Raw genomic sequence first — 26,510 nt, forward strand, 5'->3', positions numbered from 1 at the left:
CACAGGGATTGTCCTGATCTCCTGCTGTAACTTCGGCGGGAGATTGACAGAACACCTGGAGAAATGGTGTAAGCCGCTGAAAACAGTGGTTTCTCTGGGAGTTCTGCTGATGCCCTGCCAAAGGTACTGTGGAAAATTGGTACAATCCCTGTGACAATTTAGGACCAATATATTTATTCTATATTGGAGAACAGTCAGGATGGAGTGACCGTTAGGCTAAATTGGCATGTGGTGAATAAATTTTTTGCTCCAAATCTTTATTTCTTGCTGGAGGAAAAACTTTAGAGATTTACATACCAGCATTTTTAAGTTGATACTTTAAAAAAAATAGATGCACCTCAATTTACTGAAAGATTCTGTCAGATTCCCGCTGTAATTCTGTGGAGTGGGAGTACAGCAGTAACATATTGGAAAAAGCCAGTGACCCAGTTATGCCTTGTGAGGGACAAAAGCTCTGTCCAGCCCATACAAGACCATTGGTGTCGCGAGGCCAGAGCCTGGGGTGGGTTTCGCTGTACTGGTAGCTCCTGCTTCCCTGGCTCAGTCGGGACCCAGTCACTTCTACATGGGTGCAAATGGGCTCCACCAGGAGCTCCAGGTGAAATGAGCGGCCTGCCTTATTTTTAAAGAAAAATTTGGATTGGCCTCGTTACACAGAGCTGGGGTTGGGACGGGGTAGAAGTCTGACCCCCATCTCCATTAGCAGGAAGCCATCAACATTTCTGGCCATGTGGGATAGGTGGATGCCAGAGATGCACCCATAATAGCATTCCAGGGGGTCAGTGCTGGAGGGCACTGATGGGCGTGATCCAGGAATAACCACTGGAGTTGCGGCCTATGGGTTTGTGAGACCATAAACAGTTACACAGATTTAAAACATAGACAAGATGGTTCTTGCATGTAAGTATGTTGTGGCACTAATTATGGACCAAAAGCAAGAAAGTGGCATTGTGGGGAGCTCAATGTGGAAAGCCTCCTCATCCTGCCAACTTGCCCCGCTGTAGCTGTGATGCTGATGTTGTAGATGCCAATCTGGTAGCGGGTGGAAAATACAACATTTGTTTAGCATTTCTGACTGCAAACACAAATAGCACTTGTGCCTTTTGTTTTTGAGGGTAAATTGATTAAAAAAACAAGCACTGTTCACCAACAATTTAGTTTAAACATTGAAATAATTACCGCCCTGAAAATGGGCATCTCTTCTGGCATAATTTGCGCTAACTTTCCAGATTGGCATGTTAGGGCGTGGAGCCTCTGCCAACCACAAACATGATGTTTGGCAAAGGAGAGGGTGGGGCCGGGAACCTCCTGTGACCAAATCTTTCACTGGGACCCAGAACAGCATTGACTAAGATGCACCCGGTCAGATCAGGTACACCTCCCAGACAACTGATGGCTCATGGCAGCCTGGAACCCCAAAGGAAAAGTGACAGAATTTTTAATACATTTTAAAACTCCCTCTCCCCACAAGAGGGACTACGGGGAAACAAGTAATTATTTCTAGGGAGACCCAGCACCCACCTCCCCTCCCCCCCGCAGGGCCAGGTTGATATTAGCATTACTTTCTGGCCTCTTCAGCAGACAGGCGCCCTAAAAGCGCCCTAGTGGTGGGGTGCATTCCATTGACAACTAAATTATAGGATTCTCCCTTGACCTAGAAAGGACATTACAGCCATTCAGCAGATTTTTGGGGATCATCTCTTTTTTTAAATCAATAAAAATGCTGATAGGGTAAATGTAAGTACTACTCACCCTCAGATAGAACTCTCCTTCATTCCCAGAGCTGATCTGGAAGGTGTTGAATGTATTGGGGTAAATACTTGTTGCTTGAATTTGGAAGACATCTGAGGGGACAGATCGATCTGAGCGAACATTCATGTATTTATACACGTAGGAATAAGGCTGATCACGGCAGGCTGGGTTTGCTGCTGGACAGACACAGCGACTGCATAGAAAACAAAAGGGAGCAAAATCTGCATCAGTAAGAATGCAAAGGCCCAGTATATCCTGCAGTTTTCTCGGAATAAAACCATAGAACTAATTGTTACATATTGTAGGATTTGGTTTTGGTGCAGTGAAATATATCTTAAAATGTATATATTAATGAAGTCCAAGATCTGTTGCTGAAGATATCCCTCTTCCTAAATGTCAGGAAACATAGACACATGCCTGCCCTCATGTCACCTGGAAAGGAAGATACTCATCTCTAAACTGCATACAAATAGTGTTTGCTGACGCAAATCAGTACAAGTCAGACCTCTCTTCTCTCAGTCTTGCTTCTGCTTAAGTCCCACCACTACTGGACCAGACCAGGGCCCTCACCCCTGGATGCTGCTTCTACTGCTAATAAAAGAGATTCTGTACACAACATACTGTTGGTGGGAAGCTTGTGAGAACAGTAATTTCTACCTACAGTGTGACGCAACTGGAATCCATTCTATTAATTGGTAGCAGTACCATTATGGTCTGTTATTGACAGCACTAAATTGGGATTAAAGAAAGAGAGAAGGGGTAAATAAATGGTAATAAAGGGGATGAAATGGATGATAATGAAGTAAGGGAACTAGATGGCATTGCAGGAGGGGAAATGGGTGCCAATGAAGAGGAAGAATGGATGGCGATAAAGAGGAAAGGAAAGGGGAAATGATGGCAATGAAAGGAAAAGAGAAGGGAGGGAAATGGAAAAGAGAGGGAAGAGGATGTTGCCTGGATTGGAGAATTTTAGCTATGACTAAAGATTGGATAGGCTGGGGTTGTTTTCATTGGAACAGAGGAGGCGTGAGGGAAGACCTAATTGAGGTGTATAAAATGATGAGGGGCCGAGATAGAGTGGATAGGAAGGACCTATTCCCTTAGCAGGGAAGCTGGGAGCGATACTTTGGTGGGGGGAGGAAAAGAGAGAAGCTGGAATAGGGTGGGGAGGAATGTGCCAGCATTAACTGAGAGAAAGTGGGGAGAGAGAATCATAGAATCATAGAAATTTACAGCACAGAAGGAGGCCATTTGGCCCATTGTGTCCGTGCCGGCTGACAAAGAGCTATCCAGCCTAATTGCACTTTCCAGCTCTTGGTCCGTAGCCTTGTATGTTACGGCACTGCAAGTGCATATCCAAGTACTTTTTAAATGCTATGAGGGTTTCTGCCTCTACCACCCTTTCAGGCAGTGAGTTCTAAACACCTGCCCCCCCGCCCCCATCACCATCTGGGTGAAAACATTTCCCCTCAAATCCTCTCTAAATCTCCTGCCACTTACTTTAAATCTATGCCCACTGTTTATTGACCCCTCTGCTAAGGGGAATAGATCCTTCCTATCCACTCTATTTAGACCTCTCATAATTTTATCCATCTCAATTAGGTCTCCCCTCAGCCTCCTCTGTTCCAAAGAAAACAACCCCAGCCTATCCAATCTTTCCTCATAGTTAAAATTCTCCAATCCAGGCAACATCCTCATAAATCTCCTCTGTACTATCTCTCGTGCAATCTCATCTTTCCTGTGATGTGGTGACCAGAACTGCACTAGACCAGTACTCTAGCTGTGGCCTAACTATTGTTTTATACAGTTCAAGCATAACATCACTGCTCTTATATTCTATGCCTCGGCTAATAAAGGCAAGTATCCCGTATACCTTCTTATCCGCATTATCTACTTGTCCTGCTACCTTCAGGGATCTGTAGACATGCACTCCAAGGTCTCTCTATTCCTCTGCACTTCTCAGTGTCCTACCATTTATTGTGTAATTCCTTGCCTTGTTAGCCCTCCCCAAATGCATTACTTCACACTTCTCCAGATTGAATTCCATTTGCCACTATTCTGCCCATCTGACCAGTTCATTGATATCTTTCTACAGTCTACAGCTTTCTTCTTCATTATCAACCACACGGCCAATTTTTGTATCATCTGCAAACTTCTTAATCCTACCTCTACATTCAAGTCTATATCATTGATATATACCATGAAAAGCAAGGGACCGAATACTGAGCCCTGCAGATTCCAGTCACAAAAACACTCATCGACCATTACCCTTTGCTTCCTGCCTCTGAGCCAATTTTGGATCTAACTTGCCACTTTGCCCTGGATCCCATGGGCTTTTACTTTTGTGACCAGTCTGCCATGTGGGACCTTATCAAAAGCCTTGCTAAAATCCATATACACGACATCAAATGCATTACCCTCATCGACCTTCCTTGTTACCGCTTCAAAAAATGCAATCAAGTTAGTCAGACATGACCTTCCCTTAACAAATCCACGGTGACTGTCCTTGATTAATCCGTGTCTTTCTAAATGAAGATTTATCCTGTCCCTCAGAATTTTTTCCAATAATTTTCCCACCACCAAGACTAGGCTGATTGGCCTGTAATTACTCGGTCTATCCCTTTCTCCCATTTTAAACAGCAGTACAATGTTAGCAATCCTCCAATCCTCTGGCACCACACCTGTAGCCAGAGAAGATTGGAAAATGATGGTCAGAGCCTCTGCTATTTTCTCTCTTGCTTCACTTAGCAGCCTGGGATACATTTCATCTGGGCCTGGGGATTTATCCACTTTCAAAGACGCTAAACCCCTTAATACTTCCTCTCTCACTATGTTTATTTCATCTAATATTACACATCCTCCTCTCTGATTGCAATGTCTGCATCGTCCCTCTCTTTTGTGAAAACTGACGCAACGTATTCATTAAGAACCACACTTCCACCTCCACATACAGGTTACCTTTGTGGTCCCTAATATACCCTGCTATTTTGTTAGTTAACCTCTTGCTCTTAATTTATTTAGAAAACAGCTTTGGATTTTCCTTGATTTTACTTGCCAATATTTTTTCATGCCCTTCATTGCGGCACTGGAGCTGCGGGTGGATGAATTCTGGAGCATCCACGATGCTGAGAATGACGTGAATAGCACGTTTAGAGAGTTGGTCTTACCTCCGGTAAAGGGTTCACAGCCAGAAAGGGAATGGATGACCAACAGGAAGAGCAGTGCAAGGAAGGTAGTGCAAGGGTTCCCTGCGGTCATCCCCCTGCAAAACAGATACACCGCTTTGGGTATTGTTGAGAGGGATGACTCATCAGGGGAGGGCAGCAGCAGCCAAGTTTATGGCACCGTGGGTGGCTCTGCTGCAAAGGAGGGCAGGAAAAAGAGTGGGAGAGCTATAGTGATATGGAATTCAATTGTAAGGGGAATAGATAGACATTTCTGCGGCCGCAACCGAGATTCCAGAATGGTATGTTGCCTCCCTGGTGCAAGGGTTAAGGATGTCTCGGAGCGGGTGCAGGGCATTCTGAAAAGGGAAGATGATGAACAGCCAGTTGTCGTGGTGCATATAGATACCAACGATACAGGTAAAAAACGGGATGAGGTCCTATGAGACAAATTTAGGGAGCTAGGAGCTAAATTAAAAAGTAGGACCTCAAAAGTAGTAATCTCAGGATTGCTACCAGTGCCACGTGCTAGTCAGAGTAGGAATCGCAGGATAGCTCAGATGAATATGTGGCTTGAGGAGTGGTGCAGAAGGGAGGGATTCAAATTCCTGGGACATTGGAACCGGTTCTAGGGGAGGTGGGACTAGTACAAACCGGACGGTCTGCACCTGGGCGGGACCGGAACCAATGTCCTAGGGGGAGTGTTTGCTAGTGCTGTTGGGGAGGAATTAAACTAATATGGCAGGGGGATGGGAACCTATGTAGGGAGCCAGAGGGAAGTAGAATGGGGGCAGAAGCAAAAGATAGAAAGAAGAAAAGTAAAAGTGGAGGACAGAAAAACCTAAGGCAAAAAGAAAAAAGGGCCACATTACACCAAAATTCTAAAGGGGCAAAGTGTCTTAGAAGAACAAGCCTGAAGGCTCTGTGCCTCAATGCGAGGAGTATTCGGAATAAGGTGGACGAATTAACTGCGCAGATAGCAGTTAACGGGTATGATGTAATTGACATCACGGAGACATGGCTCCAGGGTGACCAAGGCTGGGAACTCAACAAGCAGGGGTATTCAACATTTAGGAAGGATAAACAGAAAGGAAAAGGAGGCGGGGTGGCATTGCTGGTTAAAGAGGAAATTAATGCAATAGTAAAAAAGGACATTAGCTTGGATGATGTGGAATCAGTATGGGTGGAGCTATGGAATACCAAGGGGCAGAAAACGGTAGTGGGAGTTGTGTACAGACCACCAAACAGTATTAGTAAGGTTGGGGACAGCATTAAACAAGAAATTAGGGATGCATGCAATAAAGGTACAGCAGTTATCATGGGTGACTTTAATCTACATATTGATTGGGCTAACCAAACTAGCAGCAATGCGGTGGAGGAGGATTTCCTGGAGTGTATTAGGGATGGTTTTCTCGACCAATATGTCGAGGAACCAACTGAGGAGCTGGCCATCCTAGACTGGGTGATGTGCAATGATATAGGATTAATTAGCAATCTTGTTGTGTGAAGCCCCTTGGGGAAGAGTGACCATAACATGGTAGAATTCTTTATTAAGATGGAGAGTGACAGAGTTAATTTAGAAGCTCGGGTCCTGAACTTAAGGAAAGGTAATTTCGATGGTTTGTGGCGTGAGTTGGCTAGAATAGATTGGCAAAGGATACTTAAAGGGTTGACGGTGGATAGGCAATGGCAAACATTTAAAGATCACATGGATGAACTTCAGCAATTGTACATCCCTGGAGTAAAAATAAAAAGGGGAAGGTGGCTCAACAATGGCTAACAAGAGGAATTAAGGATCGTGTTAAATCCAAGGAAGAGGCATATCAATTGGCCAGAAAAAGCAACAAACCTGAGGACTGGGAGAAGTTTAGAACTCAGCAGAGGAGGACAAAGGGTTTAATTAAGAGCGGGAAAATAGAGTATGAGAAGAAGCTTGCCGGGAACATAAAAACTGACTGCAAAAGCTTCTATAGATATGTGAAGAGAAAAAGATTAGTGAAGACAAAAGTAGGTCCCTTGCAGTCGGATTCAGGTGAATTTATAATGGGGAACAAAGAAATGGCAGACCAATTGAACAAATACTTTGGTTCTGTCTTCACGAAGGAAGACACAAATAATTCCGGAAGTGCTCGAGGACCGAGGGTCTAGTGAGAAGGAGGAACTGAAGGATATCCTTATTAGGCGGGAAATTGTGTTAGGGAAATTGATGGGATTGAAGGCCGATAAATCCCAGGGGCCTGATAGTCTGCATCCCAGAGTGCTTAAGGAAGTGGCCCGAGAAATAGTGGATGCATTGATGATCATTTTCCAACAGTCTATCGACTCTGGATTAGTTCCTATGGACTGGAGGGTATCTAATGTAACACCACTTTTTTAAAAAGGAAGGGAGAGAGAAAGCGGGTAATTATAGACCGGTTAAGCCTGACATCAGTAGTGGGGAAAATGTTGGAATCAATAATTAAGGATGAAATAGCAGCGCATTTGGAAAGCAGTGAAAGGATCGGTCAAAGTCAGCATTGATTTATGAAGGGGAAATCATGCTTGACAAATCTTCTGGAATTTTTTGAGGATGTAATTAGTAGAGTGGACAAGGGAGAACCAGTGGATGTGGTGTATTTGGACTTTCAAAAGGCATTTGACAAGGTCCCACACAAGAGATTGGTGTGCAAAATCAAAGCACATGGTATTGGGGGTAATATACTGATGTGGATAGAGAACTGGTTGGCAGACAGGAAGCAGAGAGTCGGGAAAAACGGGTCCTTTTCAGAATGGCAGGCAGTGACTAGTGGAGTGCCACAGGGCTCAGTGCTGGGACCACAGCTCTTTACAATATACATCAATGGTTTGGATGAAGGAATTGAGTGTAATATCTGCAAGTTTGCAGATGACAGTAAACTGGGTGGCGGTGTAAGCTGTGAGGGGGACGCTAGGAAGCTGCAGGGTGACTTGGACAGGTTAGGGGAGTAGGCAAATGCATGGCAGATGCAGTATAATGTGGATAAATGTGAGGTTATCCACTTTGGGGGAAAAAACACGAAGACAGAATATTATCTGAATGGTGGCAGATTAGGACAATGGAAGGTGCAACGAGACCTGGGTGTCATGGTTCATCAGTCATTGAAAGTTGGCATGCAGGTACAGCAGGCGGTGAAGAAGGCAAATGATATGCTGGCCTTCATAGCTAGGGGATTTGATTATTGGAGCAGGGAGGTCTTACTGCAGTTGTACAGAGCCTTGGTGAGGCTAACCTGGAATATGTTGTTCAGTTTTGGTCTCCTAATCTGAGGAAGGACGTTCTTGCTATTGAGGGAGTGCAGCAAAGGTTCACCAGACTGATTCCTGGGATGGCAGGACTGACTTATGAGGAGAGACTGGATTAACTGGGCCTTTATACATTGGAGTTTAGGAGGATGAGAGGGGATCTCATAGAAACATATAAGATTCTGACGGGACGGGACAGGTTAGATGCAGGTAGAATGTTCCTGATGTTGGGGAAGTCCAGAACCAGGGGACATAGAAACATAGAAACATAGAAAATAGGTGCAGGAGCAGGCCATTCAGCCCTTCTAGCCTGCACTGCCATTCAATGAGTTCATGGCTGAACATGAAACTTCAGTACCCCCTTCCTGCTTTCACGCCATACCCCTTGATCCCCCGAGTAGTAAGGACTTCATCTAACTCCCTTTTGAATATATTTAGTGAATTGGCCTCAACTACTTTCTGTGGTAGAGAATTCCACAGGTTCACCACTCTCTGGGTGAAGAAGTTTCTCCTCATCTCGGTCCTAAATGGCTTACCCCTTATCCTCAGACTGTGACCCCTGGTTCTGGACTTCCCCAACATTGGGAACATTCTTCCTGCATTTAACCTGTCTAAACCCGTCAGAATTTTAAACGTTTCTATGAGGTCCCCTCTCATTCTTCTGAACTCCAGTGAATACAAACCCAGTTGATCCAGTCTTTCTTGATAGGTCAGTCCCGCCATCCCGGGAATCAGTCTGGTGAATCTTCGCTGCACTCCCTCAATAGCAAGAATGTCCTTCCTCAAGTTAGGAGACCAAAACTGTACACAGTACTCCAGGTGTGGCCTCACCAAGGCCCTGTACAACTGTAGCAACACCTCCCTGCCCCTGTATTCAAATCCCCTCGCTATGAAGGCCAACATGCCATTTGCTTTCTTAACCGCCTGCTATACCTGCATGCCAACCTTCAATGACTGATGTACCATGACACCCAGGTCTTGTTGCACCTTCCCTTTTCCTAATCTGTCACCATTCAGATAATAGTCTGTCTCTCTGTTTTTACCACCAAAGTGGATAACCTCACATTTATCCACATTATACTTCATCTGCCATGCATTTGCCCACTCACCTAACCTATCCAAGTCACTCTGCAGCCTAATAGCATCCTCCTCGCAGCTCACACTGTCACCCAACTTAGTGTCATCCGCAAATTTGGAGATACTGCATTTAATCCCCTCGTCTAAATCATTAATGTACAATGTAAACAGCTGGGGCCCCAGCACAGAACCTTGCGGTACCCCACTAGTCACTGCCTGCCATTCTGAAAAGTACCCGTTTACTCCTACTCTTTGCTTCCTGTCTGACAACCAGTTCTCAATCCACGTCAGCACACTACCCCCAATCCCATGTGCTTTTACTTTGCACATTAATCTCTTGTGTGGAACCTTGTCGAAAGCCTTCTGAAAGTCCAAATATACCACATCAACTGGTTCTCCCTTGTCCACTTTACTGGAAACATCCTCAAAAAATTCCAGAAGATTTCCCTTTCACAAATCCATGCTGACTTGGACCTATCATGTCACCATTTTCCAGATGCACTGCTATGACATCCTTAATAATTGATTCCATCATTTTACCCACTACCGATGTCAGGCTGACCGGTCTATAATTCCCTGTTTTCTCTCTCCCTCCTTTTTTAAAAAGTGGGGTTACATTGGCTACCCTCCACTCCATAGGAACTGATCCAGAGTCAATGGAATGTTGGAAAATGACTGTCAATGCATCCGCTATTTCCAAGGCCACCTCCTTAAGTACTCTGGGATGCAGTCCATCAGGCCCTGGAGAATTATCGGCCTTCAATCCCATCAATTTCCCCAACACAATTTCCCGACTAATAAAGATTTCCCTCAGTTCCCCCTCCTTACTAGACCCTCTGACCCCTTTTATATCCGGAAACATAGTTTTAGGATAAAGAGTAGGCCATTTAGGACTGAGATGAGGAGAAACTTCTTCACTCAGAGTTGTTAACTTGTGGAATTCCCTGCCGCAGAGAGTTGTTGATGCCAGTTCATTGGATATATTCAAGAGGGAGTTAGATATGGCCCTTGCGGCTAAGGGGATCAAGGGGTATGGAGAGAAAGCAGGAAAGGGGTACTGAGGGAATGATCAGCCATGATCTTATTGAATGGTGGTGCAGGCTCGAAGGGCCGAATGGCCTACTCCTGCACCTATTTTCTATGTTTCTGTGTTTCTCTGTTTGCTTTCTTAATTTCCTTTTTAATTTCACCCCGGCACTTTCTATACTCCTCCAGGGTTTCTGCGGTATTGAGGCCTCGGAATCGGTCATGCTTCCCTTTTTTTCTTTATCCTACCCTGTATGCCCCTTGACATCCAGGGGGCTCTAGATTTGTTAGTCCCACCCTTTTTTCTTTAAGGGAACATACTTGCTCTGAACCCTCACTATCTCCTCCTTGAATGCCTCCCACTGCTCTGACACTGATTTACCTTCAAGTTTCCAGTCCACTTTGGCTAAATCACATCTCAGCTTAGTAAAATGAGCTTGTCCCCAGTGCCAGCATTGGCTTGGGAGGGGCAGTGGAAGAGTGTCAGTTTGAACTGGGGGTGTGAAAGATGAATAGCAGCTTGAATTGGTTGGAAAGGAGAAGAGTGCAAGTCTGATATGGGAGGGTCGGAGAAGAAGAGAGTATCTGTGGTGAGCAGTTGGATGGGGTAATGTCTCTCTGTAAACTGGGTTAGGAGGAGTGAGTGACTGTTGACATCATGTCTGAGTCTCGTTGATCTCTTGAAAATCTACATACCAATTTGTTGTTCCTGTTTATTAGATAAAAAATGTATTCATTGTACAAATTAACCAGAATGTATAATTTTAAAGTAACATTTTAAAATGTTTTAGGGGAGCCTCCCCCAGACTCTAGAAAAGAATCAGCATTCATTTGCAGTTCGGAAAGTTGAAGACAAGTTGACATCAGCTATTTCTATTTTAGTATAGATAAACTACTGCAGTCCTTAAAAGGGTAAATGCTGACCTTAAGATACGTTTCAGAATGAGGAAATGGTGAACACTTGTGACATTTCCAGCATTTCATATGATAGTTTATAACTCAGCTGATTTTCAATTGCTGAAATTTCCACGAGAAATGCATTTGTTCACCTCCTGTATAATGAACCTAGGGCTGCATCAAGACTGTTGAAAAATGTTATTACTTACTTTTCAGACATCAGACTATAAGGCTCATGGCATGGATTTTTAGGATAACATCTGTATCCACCATAATAGTTCCAACACTTTTCTTGTTCCTCACAAACATTTCCAGTTTCGCATTCATTTATATCTGTTGTAGGGAAATAAAAACAGAACATCTGAAAATATCAAGTTGGGGTAGGGCGATTAATCCAGAATTACAATAAATCTGTGAAAATCTGCAGTGACAGTGACCATGGGTCACTTGCTAATTAATAACTGTTGCAAAGACAGCAATGGTCATACATTGCAATTCTATAATGATTGATTGAATCATTATAGAATTGCAATTTGAGATCTGTACTTGCTTCGAGCAAAGTGGAGCCAGAAATGCTGAAAAGAATATTTCCTCAACATGTTATCTCATTCACTGAGCCATACTTCTCCAATGTTCTTCCTGGCCTTCGTAGTTCCACATTGATACAACTCCAACTCGACCAAAGCTCTGATACTCAAATCCTATTCCATATTATGCCCCTGTCGCTTATCACCCTGTCCTTGCTGTGCGCAAATTGGCTGCCACGTTTCCCACATTACAACAGTGACTACACTCCAAAAGTACTTCATTGACTGTAAAGCGCTTTGAGACATCCGGTGGTCGTGAAAGGTGCTATATAAATGCGTCTCTCTTTCTTTCCTCACCAACCTCCACTGGTTCCCTGAAATACTGGAAAGACTGAGGTCCGATTGATTTTAACGGCAGGACTTTATCTGAATTGTTTTACTCAGTTTCCCGTCTGGTAGCCATCCGGATTGAGAGGCTTACTGGGTGGGAAAGCCTGCTGTGCAAGGCTGCAGCCGGGGAGGGATCATGGTCATGGGTGGGGGGGGGCGGGAGGCGTGGGGGAGGGAGATCGCGGGGGCGGGAGATCGCGGGGGCAGAGATTGTGGGGTGAGTGATCGCGGGGGAGAGACATTGGATTGCAAGGGGTGGGTTGGATGATCATGGGGATGGAGGCAGATCACTGCAGGTTAGCTTGGAGGGCCACGGGGAAGCTCTCCTCTGTGATGTTTTGCTCCATTATACAAGTACAAGTTATTTTTACACTGCTTTCCAAAAGGCAATGTTCTGTCAGTTCAACAACTTCAGTCCCTAGTTATCCTACAGTTATGCACCGATGTCATGTATTGAACTGGAACATAAATAGATTGAGAGACTGGCGTAATAATGCAACAATTACTGTGTAATGTAAATTTGCTCTGGTTAAAATATGAACTTTTTCTTTTGGTGCAGAAATAAATCAAAAGGACCAATGTATTAGTTGGGTAAACAGTCTGCTCGTAGAATGAACACTTCCTGCTAGTAGGCTAAACATTGCTTGATAGTCAATGACAGCACTGAACCAAAACCAGAAAAAGTTGGAAACACACTGAAGCTCCGTCAGTATCTGGGGAGAGAAAGAAAGTCAAAAGTTTGGACTCATTCCCTGCTTCAGAACTGAAAAATAAGAGTTGAACAAGCATATTAGTAGTGTCAGAAAAAGGGAGATGGGAAGGAATGAAACCAACTGAGAGGAAGTATCAGTGGAATGACTGTTGTCTGATGTAACAGATCATCTCAGTCAAGTAATAGAAAAAAGCATGAAAGAAATGAAAGATGTTAAAGAAACAAAAAATCAGTGAACAGCTGAGGCAGTGGGAGGCCTCAGTAAAAGGTGAGAAAATTGTCAATGTATGTAGACCATGTATACTAACTGTATAGTCACATAAGGTGTGCCACCAGAGGGCACTGCGGTGAGAGACCTGAGGGTCACCTGCATAGGTGCCCAATATAAAAGGCTGCCCACCATGCTTGTGCCTCACTCTGGAGTTACAATAAATAGGACCAAGGTCACAACAGCTCAAGTACAATACTAGACATAGAAACAGAAACATAGAAAATAAGTGCAGGAGTAGGCCATTCAGCCCTTCGATCCTGCAACATCATTCAATAAGATCATGGCTGATCATTCCCTCAGTACCCCTTTCCTGCTTTTTCTCCATACCCCTTGATCCCCTTAGCCGTAAGGGCCATATCTAACTCCCTCTTAAATATATCCAATGAACTGACATCAACAACTCTCTGCGGCAGGGAATTCCACAAGTTAACAACTCTCTGAGTGAAGAAGTTTCTCCTCATCTCAGTCCTAAATGGCCTACCCCTTATCCTAAGGCTATGTCCCCTGATTCTGGACTTCCCCAACATCGGGAACATTCTTCCCGCATCTAACCTGTCCAGTCCTGTCAGAATCTTATATGTTTCTCTGAGATCCCCTCTCATCCTTCTCAACTCCAATGAATAAAGGCCCAGTTGATCCAGTCTCTCCTCATATGACAGTCCAGCCATCCCTGGAATCAGTCTGGTGAACCTTCGCTGCACTCCCTCAATAGCAAGAACGCCCTTCCTCAGATTAGGAGACCAAAACTGAACACAATATTCCAGGTGAGGCCTCACTAAGGCCCTGTACAACTGCAGTAAGACCTCTCTGCTCCTATACTCAAATCCCCTAGCTATGAAGGCCAACATACCATTTGCCTTCTTTACCGCCTGCTGTACCTGTATGCCAACTTTCAATGACTGATGAACCATGACACCCAGGTCTCGTTGCACCTCCTCTTTTCCTAATCTGCCGCCATTCAGATAATATTCTGCCTTTGTGTTTTTGCCCCCAAAATGGATAACCTCACATTTATCCACATTAGACTGCATCTGCCATGCATTTGCCCACTCACCTATCCTATCCAAGTCACCCTGCAGCCTCTTAGCATCCTCCTCACAGCTCACACTGCCACCCAGTTTAGTGTCATCCGCAAACTTGGAGATATTACACTCAATTCCTTCATCTAAATCATTAATGTATATTGTAAAGAGCTGGGGTCCCAGCACTGAGCCCTGTGGCACTCCACTAGTCACTGCCTGCCGACCTCAGGAGGCTGGCAGGACCGTGTGAATTCGGTGCATCCCTCGCTGATGCGTTGCGGGATGTCTTCGTAATTGGCATCGGTCATGAGGCCCTTCTTCACAGGCTACTGTCTGCCGAAACCACCGTCACTCTGCAGAAGGCCATCAGCATCAGCCAGGCATTCATGACCTCAAGCTGCAGCTCCAAGCAGATGATGACTCACTCTCAGGACTCAAACCCGGCAAGTACTGTAAATAGAATGGCACCTTTCACAGGCAGAACTGTTGAACGTGAATTTGCCCAGGGCAGAGCATACAGGCCCCTGAGTCCTTTAACTCAGAGTCCGCTGAGGGGTGCAAACGTAAGTCAAGTAGCACCATGCTGGTGTTGCGGAGGTAATCACAGGGCTCATCAGTGTCGGTTCAGAGACTATGTGTGCAAAGGCTGCAGCACAAAGGGCCATCTCCAGCGAATGTGCAAAAGGGCTGTGACTCGCCATGTGGAAGAGGAATTTACAGATGGCTGTGAATCCAGCGCGGATTACGAGGAGATAGCTAGAAAGGCAGCTCAGTCCCAGGACGAAGTGTATGGAGTATATACCTACACCACAGATTGTCCTCCAGTGATAATGGAAGTGGAGATAAATGGCGTTCTAGTCTTCATGGAAGTAGACACGGGGGCGAGACAGTCAGTAATGAGCCAGGAAGCCTTTGAGAGGCTATGGAACGATCAAGCTGAATGAACTAAGCTGGTCCCGGTTCAGGCAAAGCTGTGCACCTACACCCAGGAACTGATATCAGTTGTTGGTAGTGCGGATGTAAGTGTATCTCATGATGGTGTGGTGTATAATTTACCATTGTGGATTGTTTCAGGTGATGGACCAACGCTACTTGGAAGAAGGTGAATGGAGAAGATTCATTGGAACTGGGAAGATTTCATCCCTCCAGCGATCGACGTCCCCCATGCTCAGAGGCAGAGCAAGCCCCCACCTTCGGTTGGACCAGGCACCGGAGAGCAGATCTGCGCAGCCCCCGAGGCACAGACCGTTCATCACGACTGCGTGGCGATGATCCGGCCGAGACGACCCGAACGCACCTTCCCGGTTTCAGTGGCAATATTCCTGGGGAGGAAGATTGGATCCGAGGGCGCCTTCCCAGCTTCAGTGGTAGAATCCCTGGGAAAGAAAATCGCGGCAGTCGACATCATGGACAGGGAAAAGATGGCGTCCAAACCACGAGGTGCAGTGCTAATGGAGCAACGACACGTGGTTCCACACAAGGAAGATGATTGGGGTAAAAGTAGTAAGGCCATTTTAAAGAAGGCCAGCAACCCGCCATTTTTGAATGGTTACCAATTTCAAGCAGTTCAGTGTAAAAGTCCAGCTGTAATGAGCAAAATGTTGTTGAGTGATGTTGGGTGCAAATTGCAATCAGCCAATGTAGTGGGCGAACACCTAACGGTCGTATACAGGTCCAGCGGGCTACCCAATGCTGTAGCCTGTGTCCCTGGGACCAGAACAATGTATCATAAAGCGTCCCCACAGCTGACAGAAGTAGACAAGCTGCAGAATGAATGATCCCCGGAGAGCAGAGGCACCGGTAGTGATACCCTGCCTCAGATCGGTTTAACAGTGCAGGCACACGATGGCATGAACCGCCAGAAACAGTAAACTGCACCTACGCTCGCAGTCAGCTACCGTCGCCCATCACCCGGGTGGAAAAGGCGCAGCCCACAAACCCACTCACTACCACAGCAATGCCCAAGAGTGAAGGGTCACCTGCAACGGCTCCTCCGAACAGGACCTGGACCAGCCAGGATCACAAACTAGAGAGTGCTCACAACGGTGCCCTCAAGGAAAGTGAATCAGCAGTCCCCTACGAACTGCTGGACAAGATGAGGCAGCCCCACCGTCGCTTGGACGAAACGCTCGCTCGCTCAGACCGCTTCCCAGGGAACAGCAGCGACACTGCGCAAACAAAAAGGACAGGGAGGTCACAGAACATCAGCTGTCTTTGGGCCTGCCCGATACCAGGAGTAATGGCAAGAGTCCTGAGCTCCGGCAACTCGAGCAAAATGTGCTCACCTCGCCCACAGACCCACTAGCATGGGGCACTGCGCTGCCACCAGATGACCTGGATCTCATCCGGCCGTGCTGGAACTAGACTGTCCTTGTGTACCTGTACTGATATACCTGTACTGATCATGTAAATGTACCACACAAAAAGAAACACAACTGTAATCCACCCAACAAATGTACCAAGATGTAAATGTAAAACCCATTGATGAACTTGAATGCAACTTGCATGTTACGGGCCATTAGCATGATCTCTGTGTCGGGGGGAGAATGGAGTAGTCATGTACTCACAATCAGAAACCACTGGGACCTCCACTGGCAACAAATCTCACTCCCAACCCACCCAAGCTAGAAGTGACCCTCCAATGGTCAACCAGGAAGAGCAAAGCCCAGGTCACCATCAACGCACGAGTCAATTTGCATTAAAGACTTGGGAGGATGTGATGTCATGTATGTAGATCATGTATACCTACTGTATAGTCACATAAGGTGTGCCACCAGAGGGCACTGCAGTGGGAGACCTGAAGGTCACCTGCATAAGTGTGCAGGCCCAGTATAAAAGGCTGCCCACCATGCTTGTGCCTCACTCTGGAGTTACAATAAATGGGACTAAGGTCACAACAGTTCAAGTATTAAGATGGAGAGTGACACAGTTAATTCAGTGACTAGGGTCCTGAACTTAACGAAAGGTAATTTTGATGGTATGAGACGTGAATTGGCTAGAATAGACTGGCAAATGATACTTAAAGGGTTGACGGTGGATAGGCAATGGCAAACATTTAAAGATCACATGGATGAACTTCAACAATTGTACATCCCTGTCTGGAGTAAAAATAAAACGGGGAAGGTGGCTCAACCGTGGCTAACAAGGGAAATTAAGGATAGTGTTAAATCCAAGGAAGAGGCATATAAATTGGCCAGAAAAAGCAACAAACCTGAGGACTGGGAGAAATTTAGAATCCAGCAGAGGAGGACAAAGGGTTTAATTAGGAGGGGGAAAATAGAGTATGAGAGAAAGCTTGTTGGGAACATAAAAACTGACTGCAAAAGCTTCTATAGATATGTGAAGAGAAAAAGATTAGTGAAGACAAACATAGGTCCTTTGCAGTCAGATTCAGGTGAATTTATAATTGGGAACAAAGAAATGGCAGACCAGTTGAACAAATACTTTGGTTCTGTCTTCATGAAGGAAGACACAAATAATCTTCCGGAAATACTGGGGGACAGTGGGTCTAGTGAGAAGGAGGAACTGAAGGATATCCTTATTAGGCGAGAAATTGGGTTCGGGAAATTGATGGGATTGAAGGCCGATAAATCCCCGAGGCCTGATAGTCTGCATCCCAGAGTACTTAAGGAAGTGACCCTAGAAATAATGGATGCATAGGTGATCATTTTCCAACAGTCCATCGACTCTGGATCAGTTCCTATGGACTGGAAGGTAACACCATTACTGAGACATGGCTGCAAGACTGTCAGGACTGTGAACTAAATATACCAGGTTATAAGGTCTACAGGAAAGATAGGGAAACTGGTAGAGGGGGAGGAGTAGCCTTAATGAGTAAGGATTAAATCACTTCACTGATAAGAGAGGATATATTGGGCCCAAATTTCCTCAGCCGCTTAGAGCGGCGTAGTTAGCCGTGGTACGCCGACTTCGTGGGGGAAAAAACGTGCCGAAAATTTACCGGGATAATTTGCCCATTCCTGGATCCCTGTGGTTCCATGGCGTGGCGCTGAGAAACCTGCAGGAGGCGGAGCTTGGGTGGCGCTTGCTCACCGCAGCTGGCGGGGGGGGCGGGGCTTGGGCCCAGCGTGTTCTCTAGTGTCGGTAGGGGAATGCATGTCCGTTTCAGCTTGCGCGCATGCGCAATGCGTGTTTCAGCATGCGCAATGGAGCAGGAAGCTTGGCAATCGGCCAATTAAAGGGAGAGCGTCCTCAGTGCCTCAGCAGCATTGACAATAGACTATATATAAAGGTAAGGTGTGAATAATGATTTTTGGGTTGCTGAGGGAATGGAAAGGAGTGCTGCATAGGTGGAAGAAAGGTGAGAACTGTGATTTTTCAAGATTATCTGAGTGTAATCCAATACACCAATGATGTAAGAGTGTGCAACAAGAACAAAGAATTTCCTCCATGAGGAAGTGGCAAAACTAGTGACGGTCATTGAGGACAAATGGCTGGAGCTGGATATCAGTAAGAGGGGTCCCACAAAAGTTCCACCCAAAGAAATGAGAAGACGATGGAACCTAGTTGCAGAAGAATACTCCACGGGGTGAATACCGCAAGATCTGGAAACCAATGCAAAAAGAAATGGCAGGACGTTGGTCAAGTAGTGAGTGTAAGTAATATCTTCATCTTTAAATGGAATTGCAATTGTAAATGTGACCATCTGTATATGTCCCACCCATCAGAAGCGCACCATGTGTGAAAAGTTATATTTTTATCTTTGCAGAAGAAATTGGCCCACAACAAAAAAACAGGAGGAGGGCCACGATATCTGCACCAACTATCACCCCTGGAACAGAAGGTTGCTGCCTTGCTGAGTCGCACCTGCAGAGAAAGAATCAACTCTGCACAAGCTGGACCCACACTCAAGGGTGAGAGTGAGTCATTAAAATGCATGGTCGCCCTTCAAATCAACCTGCTGACTAGCCTGCTATGCATGAGACTACTCATACCACCCATCCTGCCCCCTCCTCTGCTGCTAACCATTTGACTGTTCTGTTGTATTTTGCAGAAGACGACGACAATCCTGAACATCCTGAAGATCCACCAGAAGATCCAGATGCGTGCGGTCCAGACCAAGGCGGGTGTGGGGAGGAGGGGCCCATGGAAATGTGATCACGGGAGAATGCTGATCGTGATATGGATCAGTCCATAGTACAGGGCATCACATTGCCAGAAACCTCCATGAACTCCACGGCGACATTCCATGGTTTCACACCTTCCAAGGTTGCGGCTTCCAGTGGCGGTGGTGGAATGCAGGTTGGAACACCCAGTGCCCCACCGTCCCAGCCTGCGCCTCGCACTGGAGGGGTGCCACTAGGCAGACCCACGGTGAGGGGAAGGAGAAGCCGACCAGTCTCTCCTGAGATGCAGCCTTCATCAGATGTTAATCAGGTTGTGTCATTGGGTGAGGAGACCAATGCCCTTACAGGATCACTCGTGGCGACCATCAGTGGGCTGCGTGATGAGGTAGCGACACTGTCGGGAGAAATATCAGCACTGAGATGGGAACTGAGGGCAGGCATTTCTGAGGGTGTGCAAATGATGGCAGATGCCATGAGGGAGCTAGCTGCTGCAATAAGGGCACAAAGGCCGGATACTCAAATGTCACTCCCACTTCAATCCACGCACCAGCCACCGGTGAGACCCAAGCTGGGCCCCCAATCCCCCCGCCCCCACCACCATCACTGACCCTATGTGGAAGTGCACTTTCCCCGAGATGTGGGTGAGGGATGAGTGCAGCCTTTCTTTGCTGTTGTTGCTGTTGTTGTTGTTGTTGAAGTGCATTGTAAAATATCCAATAAAAGATATTTTGCATTAAAACTGAATCATGTTCCATTAGGACCACACAACATTTAGGAAAACTGTAAAAAGTAAAAATCCCTCACCCCTACTGTCATGTGTGCCTGCCGCCCCTAGCCCTGGTGGGAGGGCTAGTTGGTGCATTCTGCAGTCGGCAAGGGAGGACTGCTCTATTTTCAGTAGCTGATTTATCTTTCATTTATTTTTGATGATGTTGTGCAGCTGTTGTACTGAAGATGTTGTGATGTTGTGCTGATGTTGTGAAGGTGTTTACTGCTTTAGAATCCTCTAACTTACCTTCTCCCCCCCTATCTCTGGCTACCTGCATTGATTTCTTAAATGTAGGTAAGGTTTTTCTGTGCCTACAAAAGTGGCCACATATACTGGCCTAAGTTAGTTTGGAGTAACTTTTAGCTGGCCAAATTTGCTTCTATGGCCAAAAGAGGCGTAAGTGGCTGGTCACGCCCCCTTTTGGAAAGAAAAAACGAAACTAGAAAAAAACCTAACTAACTGACTTACACTGGAACAAGTTAAATGGGGAAATTTGCGATTTTTAAGTTACTACAAAAAAAGCTACTTACTCCAAAAAAAACGGGGCAATTCCTGGGGAAATTTGAGCCCAATGAGAGGTAAGAAGGTAGTGGAGACTTGATGGGTAGAATTAAGAAATAGGAAAGGACTTAAGACTGTAGTGAGAGTTGTGCATCGGCCCCCTGGTAGCAGTTGTGAAGTGCTAGATTGTATAAATGCAGAGTTTAGACTAGTGTGTAGCAAAGGCAGAGTAGTTTTAATAATCTGTAACTTTATTACAGATTGGGATAAATAGGCTAACACCTGTCAGAAAGGTAGTAAATTTCTTGAGTGTGTCCGGGATTGTTTTCTACAACAATATGTCCTAGAGGCAACAATGGGTCATGTCATTGTAGATTTAGTAAGGAGTAATGAGTCAGATTTAGTTAACAGCCTAACAGTGTGTGAACATTTATCCAATAGACATCACAACATGATCGAGTTCAACGTAACATTTGAAAGGGAGAAACATGAAACGGCTATTAAGATTCTAGATTTGGGTAAGGCCGACTTCAATTGGATGAGAAAGAGGGGGTGAAATTCTCCTGTTGTGCACCTCCCGTTAGCACCTCCAGGGGGCGCTAACAGGGCGCGAAAGTGTTACAACCCGTGGGGGGAGGGACACTACCGGCTCTCACAAAATTGTGCGGAAGTTAGCAGAGACACGAAAACAGTAGCACTGTGCCCCTGCTGGTAGTGCCCCGGACCGCTATGCCTCCGGTGATGACATCATCGACGTGCACGGCGACTCCTTTTCGCCCTGCGGCGGCCCGTTTTTGCCCCATGGCAAAAATTGGGCAGTGCCCCGATCACGGGGCAAAACTTAAAGGGGAGGTGGGCGCCGTCGCGGCTACCAATTTTCTTTTTGCCGACTTACCGGTTGGCCCTTTCCCTTCAAATTTTTCGGGTTCCGTGTCCGTTTCGGTGCCGTCTGCGGCCACAGTACCCTGCATCTCTGGTGGCCAAGTGGAGGCCCATCAAACAGCCTGCAGAGTTCGCAATGTCCCTCCCCTTTAATGGAAGGGGAGAGCCTGTGGAACGCATCAGCACTACAGGAAGAGGTTGCGTAGTGCTCCGATGTTCACCCGGGTAGTGCCCCTGAGCCCGCCCCAAGAGGAAGTGGAGCGCGTGACATTGTGTTTCACTTCTTGTCAGGGGCCGTAAACGCAATTTCACTTCCGGGGCGGGACTTCTGCACCTGGCGCAGAATGTCCGGCCTCAGAAGGGGTATCGCCCCCATACTCAATTTCGGCTCCAGAGACTGGACAAATCTGTTAATGGGTAAAATGACAAAAGATCAGCGGGAGATGTTCAAAAAAGAATGCAAGGTGATACCGAACCAGTTTATTCCCCTGAAGGGCAAGAGCTTACAAAAAGGAAGATGAAAACAAACTTGCAAGGGATATCAAAATCAATGCAAAGAATTTTTACAATTATATTAGGAAAAGGAGGGCAGTCAGGAGCAATGTGACCTCTTAAAAACCGAAAGCGGTAATATTGCCAATGATAATAAAGAAATGGTGGACATTGAATAATTACTTTGCGTCAGTATTTACAATAGAGGAAGAGGATAGCATGCCAGACACCCGAAGGAAATTAATATTGAATCAGGGACTAAGAATCAGTAAAATTAACGCAAGTAAAATAACAGTAATGAAAAAAATAATGGCACTAAAGAGTGACAAATCCCAGGACCAGATGGTTTCCCTCCCAGGGATTTAAAGGAAGCAGGTGAGCACATTGCAGATGCTCTAACTATAATCTTCCAAAGTTCTCTCGATTCTGAAACCGTTCCTTTAGATTGGAAAATTGTGCATGTCACTCTGCTATTTAAGAATAGCGAGAGAGGGAAACTAGGAATTATAGATCACTTACCTAACATCTGTTGTGGGGAAACTGCTGGAGTATATAATTAAGGAGCGGTGATTGAACACAGTGAACATTTTCAGTTGATTAGAGAGAGCCAGCATGGATTTGTGAAAGGTAGGTCATGCCTGACAAACCTGATTGAATTTTTTGAGGAGGTGACTAAAGTAGTGGACAGGGGCATGTCTACGGATGTTATTTATATGGACTTCCAGAAGGCATTTGATAAAGTCCCTCATAAGAGACTGTTAAATAAGGTAGAAGCCCACGGAATTGGGAACAAATTATTCATCTGGTTAGGAAATGGACTGATCGGCAGGAGACAGAGAGTAGGGATAACGGGTAGGTACTCAAATTGGCAGGATGCGAATAGTGGTGTCCCGCAGCAATCTGTGTTGTGGCCTCAATTATTCACAGTATTGATTAATGACTTAGATGATGATATAGAAAGTCATATATCCAAATTTGACAATGACACAAAGATAGGTGGTATTGTAGGCAGTGTAGATGAAAGAATAACATTACAAAGGGATATCGACAATGGGAATGGGCAAAACTGTGACAAATGGATATCAATGTAGGCAAATGTGAGGTCATCCTAAAAAGGATAGAACAGGACACTTTCTAAATAGTGAAAGGCTAAAAACAGTGGAGGTCCAAAGAGACTTGGGGGTCCAAGTACATTGATCATTAAAATGTCACGGACAGAAATAAATCAAAATGGTTAATGGAATGCTGGCCTATATATCTCGAGGACTAGAATACAAGGGGGTAGAAGTTATACTGCAGCTATACAAAACCCTGGTTGGACCACACCTGGAGTTCTGTGAGCAGTTCTGGGCACCACACCTTAGAAAGGATATATTGGCCTTTGAGGGAGTGCAGCGTAGGTTTACCAGAATGATACCCTGACTTCAAGGGTTAAATTATGAGGAGATATTACACAAATGAGGGTTGTATTCTGTAGAATTTAGAAGATTAAGGGGTGATCTGATCAAAGTTTTCAAGATATTAAGGGGAACTGATAGGGTAGATAGAGAGAAACTATTTCTGCTGGTTGGGGATTCTAAGACTGGAGGCATAGCCTAAAAATTAAGAGCCAGACCTTTCAGGAGTGAAATTAGGAAACGCTTCGACACACAAAGGGTGGTAGAAGTTTGGAACTCTCTTCCACAAACAGCAATTGATGCTAGATCAATTGTTAATTTTAGATTGGAGTTTGATAGCTTTTTGTTAACCAAAGGTATGAAGGGATATGGGCCAAAGGTGGGTATATGCAGTTCGGTCACAGATCAGCCATGATCTTATTGAATGGCGGACCAGGCTAGAGGGGCTCAATGGCCCACTCCTGTTCCTATGTTTTCCATTTCTGCCATTATCTCACCATTACTTAGGGCCCTCCCACTCCCCGGCTAGCATTTGTTGTGATGAAGTTTCTTACCACCGTTGGACAGGACACTGATAGACCCACCCCCACATCACCAGCAATGCCTGCTATAAGGAAAATTGAGAATATAGCTAAAGTCTGAGGTCAATGAAGTCAGTGTTCAGATCAGAAAGCTGCTGAGTGCTGAAGAAAATATGAGATATTGACCGTTCTGAGTGTAGTTTCAGCGTATAATTGGGATAATCTTTTTTGGCAGCAAAATGGAGTAGAAGCTGTTTTGGCCAATTTTTTTGCTCCATAATTGATCCCCCCGAATGCCCTTATGCATTTTGGCCCTTTCTGTGATCTATCCACTGAGTCCCCAGTGAGCTCATTTACATATATTACAATGACAGCCAGGGACGCTGCAGCCCGAGTTTCCTGTTTTATACTCACAAGGCACTCAAGGGACGTTAGAATGGGAATCATTACATGAAGCTGTTGCCAGGATCAGCTGAGACAGGCAAAAGTGAGGTGTTCGAGAGCCTGCGGAGTTCCAATTATGATTTCTGCAGCTGGGAATGACATTTGGCAGCGATCTTTTTTGGCATTCTGCCTGAATAGACCTGAACTTGTTTCTGAAAGCTTCTGAGAGCATGAGTCCAGTGGAAGATTTTGACCAACCTCACAACAGTGAAATATTCTCAGGAGCAGTTGGTAATCCCTATGGACATGCCCTGGTTTGCCATTATCATGAAGGAGGAGGATGAGCAGCCCAGAATGGTGCAAGGGAGAGTCAGGCAGCATTTCAGGAGGATGGATTTTTGGTTGCTTTGGAGGCAGAAGTACACGGAGGAGAGTATCACAATAACGATCACTCATAGGACTCCTGCTGCGAATCAAGTGATCACTAAATGCTTCCATCTTTTATACTGCACTTCTGTGAAGCATCTTGGAGTGTTATATCTATGTTAAAAGCACTATATAAATGCAAGTTGTTATTGCTGTTGAAGTCTTCTCTTCTATTCAAAAGTCTACTGCATTATCTCCTTCTCTTCTACCTTCAAATAAAGGATCAATCCTTCAACCTAGTATCCATCCTAGAACATGACAACACTTTAACCCTCTTTGCTCTGACTATGCCAATAATCATCATGTAATTGAATAAGTCAACATGAAATAAGTGCACCCTTTCCTGTATGACTTTATGAATAGATAGGCACAACATAAGTGTACATTCCATTTGAATACAACAAAGTTCAAAGTAAACACAATCCAAGTACTCTTTTCTTGTACCAGAATGTCTTAGGACTGCTCATTTGCATATTCATTGGATCCAAATGGAATAAAACCCATATAAAAAGGAGCTGGATTGCTTTGAAATTAGAGTGTAGCTTTTTTGAAGCCAGTTATGGACGAAGATTGCAATGGCAGCCGTGGGGAACCGCAGGCATTAAGGAACAGTGCTTGACTCAGAGATTTGATTGTCATTGGCTTGCCTGATGCAAGCAACTCTCCAGGTCATCAGCAGGTGAAACTCATTTCCCCATAACTGAGGTGGAACATACCACATGGAATGTCATTGTTCCTGATGCTGGTGTTGAGTTTCATTGGAATAATGTAAGAGACCAAGCACAGAGAGCTCAGAGTAGGAATGGGAGAGGGAATTAAAGTGGTGGGCCAGAGGGATTTGGGATCACACTTTCTGACAGAATTGAAGCATTTGGGAAAGCAATCATCTAATTTGAGTCTTTTTAAGTGACTTTATTGTGTCACAGCTTCATTCAGTTGGTAGTTGCCTTTGAGTCAGAAGATTGTAAGTTCAAGGCCCATTCCATGAACACATAATCTAAGCTGAAACCACAGCGCAATAATGAAGGAACGCTGCATTGGAGATACTTTCTTTTGGGCGAGACATTAAACTGAAGCCCCGTGTGCCTGTTTTGATGAATGTAAAAGATTTGATGAATGCAATATTCAAAGAACAAAAAGTAATTTTTTTCAGGTGTTCTGAATAATATGCTTCCCTCAACCAATACTACCAAAATGAACAGTTAACCTTTTTCCTTTCTTCACAGATGCTGCTTGATCTGCTGAGTGTTTCCAGAATTTTCCATTTTTATTTCAGATTTCCAGCATCTGTAATATTTTTCTTTTTGTACTACAATAAAATAGATTAACTGGTCATTCTTCTCATTGCTGTTTTTGGAGCCATGCAGGGTGCAAAATGGCTGTTGCATTCAGCAGCATAACAATAACTACATCAAAAATAATTAATTATATGTATTAATTGTATTTTGAGACATTTTTGAGATATGATTAGATGCAAAATAAAGACCTTTGTTTGTTTGTTTATTTTGGCAATGGACATTTTAGAGAAAAGTAAGAAAAAGTTTGGGCACTGCAGGGTCTAAATTGGGCCATGTAATGCCTGTTTTTTAGGCACTAATCAGTCAACTAAGACTCAAAATTGGGGTCCGAGAGGCGGCGCGCATACTTCAAACAGGAAGTGTGCAGGATGCCATCTTGGTAAAGGGGTTTGCGTGAGGTTCTAACGATGGCTGGTAACATACAGAGCAGCAAGATTGTGCAATGCTGATGTGAAGCCACTGTTGCCATTTTGGAACTCCACTCTCCAGCCAATGTCCTATCTTAACCTTGTAATGCTGAACACGATTTTAAACAGAATGAAACATCCCTCAACAGCGTTATTTAAAGGCATCATGAAATACTTACAGGTTAGTTGCTGGATTATTTCTTCTGGCTGCTGGTTTTTGGAGCTTTCCTATACTTGGCTCTCTTGC

The 26,510-nt window shown here is 45.0% G+C and overlaps 1 protein-coding gene across 2 annotated transcripts in view; it reads right to left on the bottom strand.

Annotated features, from left to right (window-relative positions):
- The window catches only part of LOC139272648 (EGF-containing fibulin-like extracellular matrix protein 1), a 167,157-nt gene that overhangs the window by 7,247 nt on the left and 133,400 nt on the right, over nt 1-26,510 (bottom strand). For both annotated transcript variants that reach the window (XM_070888725.1, XM_070888724.1), the window contains 2 exons: nt 11,387-11,510; nt 1,753-1,945 (listed from right to left, as the gene is read on the bottom strand). In XM_070888725.1, coding sequence (XP_070744826.1) covers nt 1,753-1,945; nt 11,387-11,510 — 317 coding nt within the window. The remainder of the gene's footprint in view (nt 1-1,752; nt 1,946-11,386; nt 11,511-26,510) is intronic.

The sequence above is a fragment of the Pristiophorus japonicus genome, chromosome 9, assembly GCF_044704955.1.
Source record: "Pristiophorus japonicus isolate sPriJap1 chromosome 9, sPriJap1.hap1, whole genome shotgun sequence".
NCBI lineage: Eukaryota > Metazoa > Chordata > Chondrichthyes > Pristiophoridae > Pristiophorus > Pristiophorus japonicus.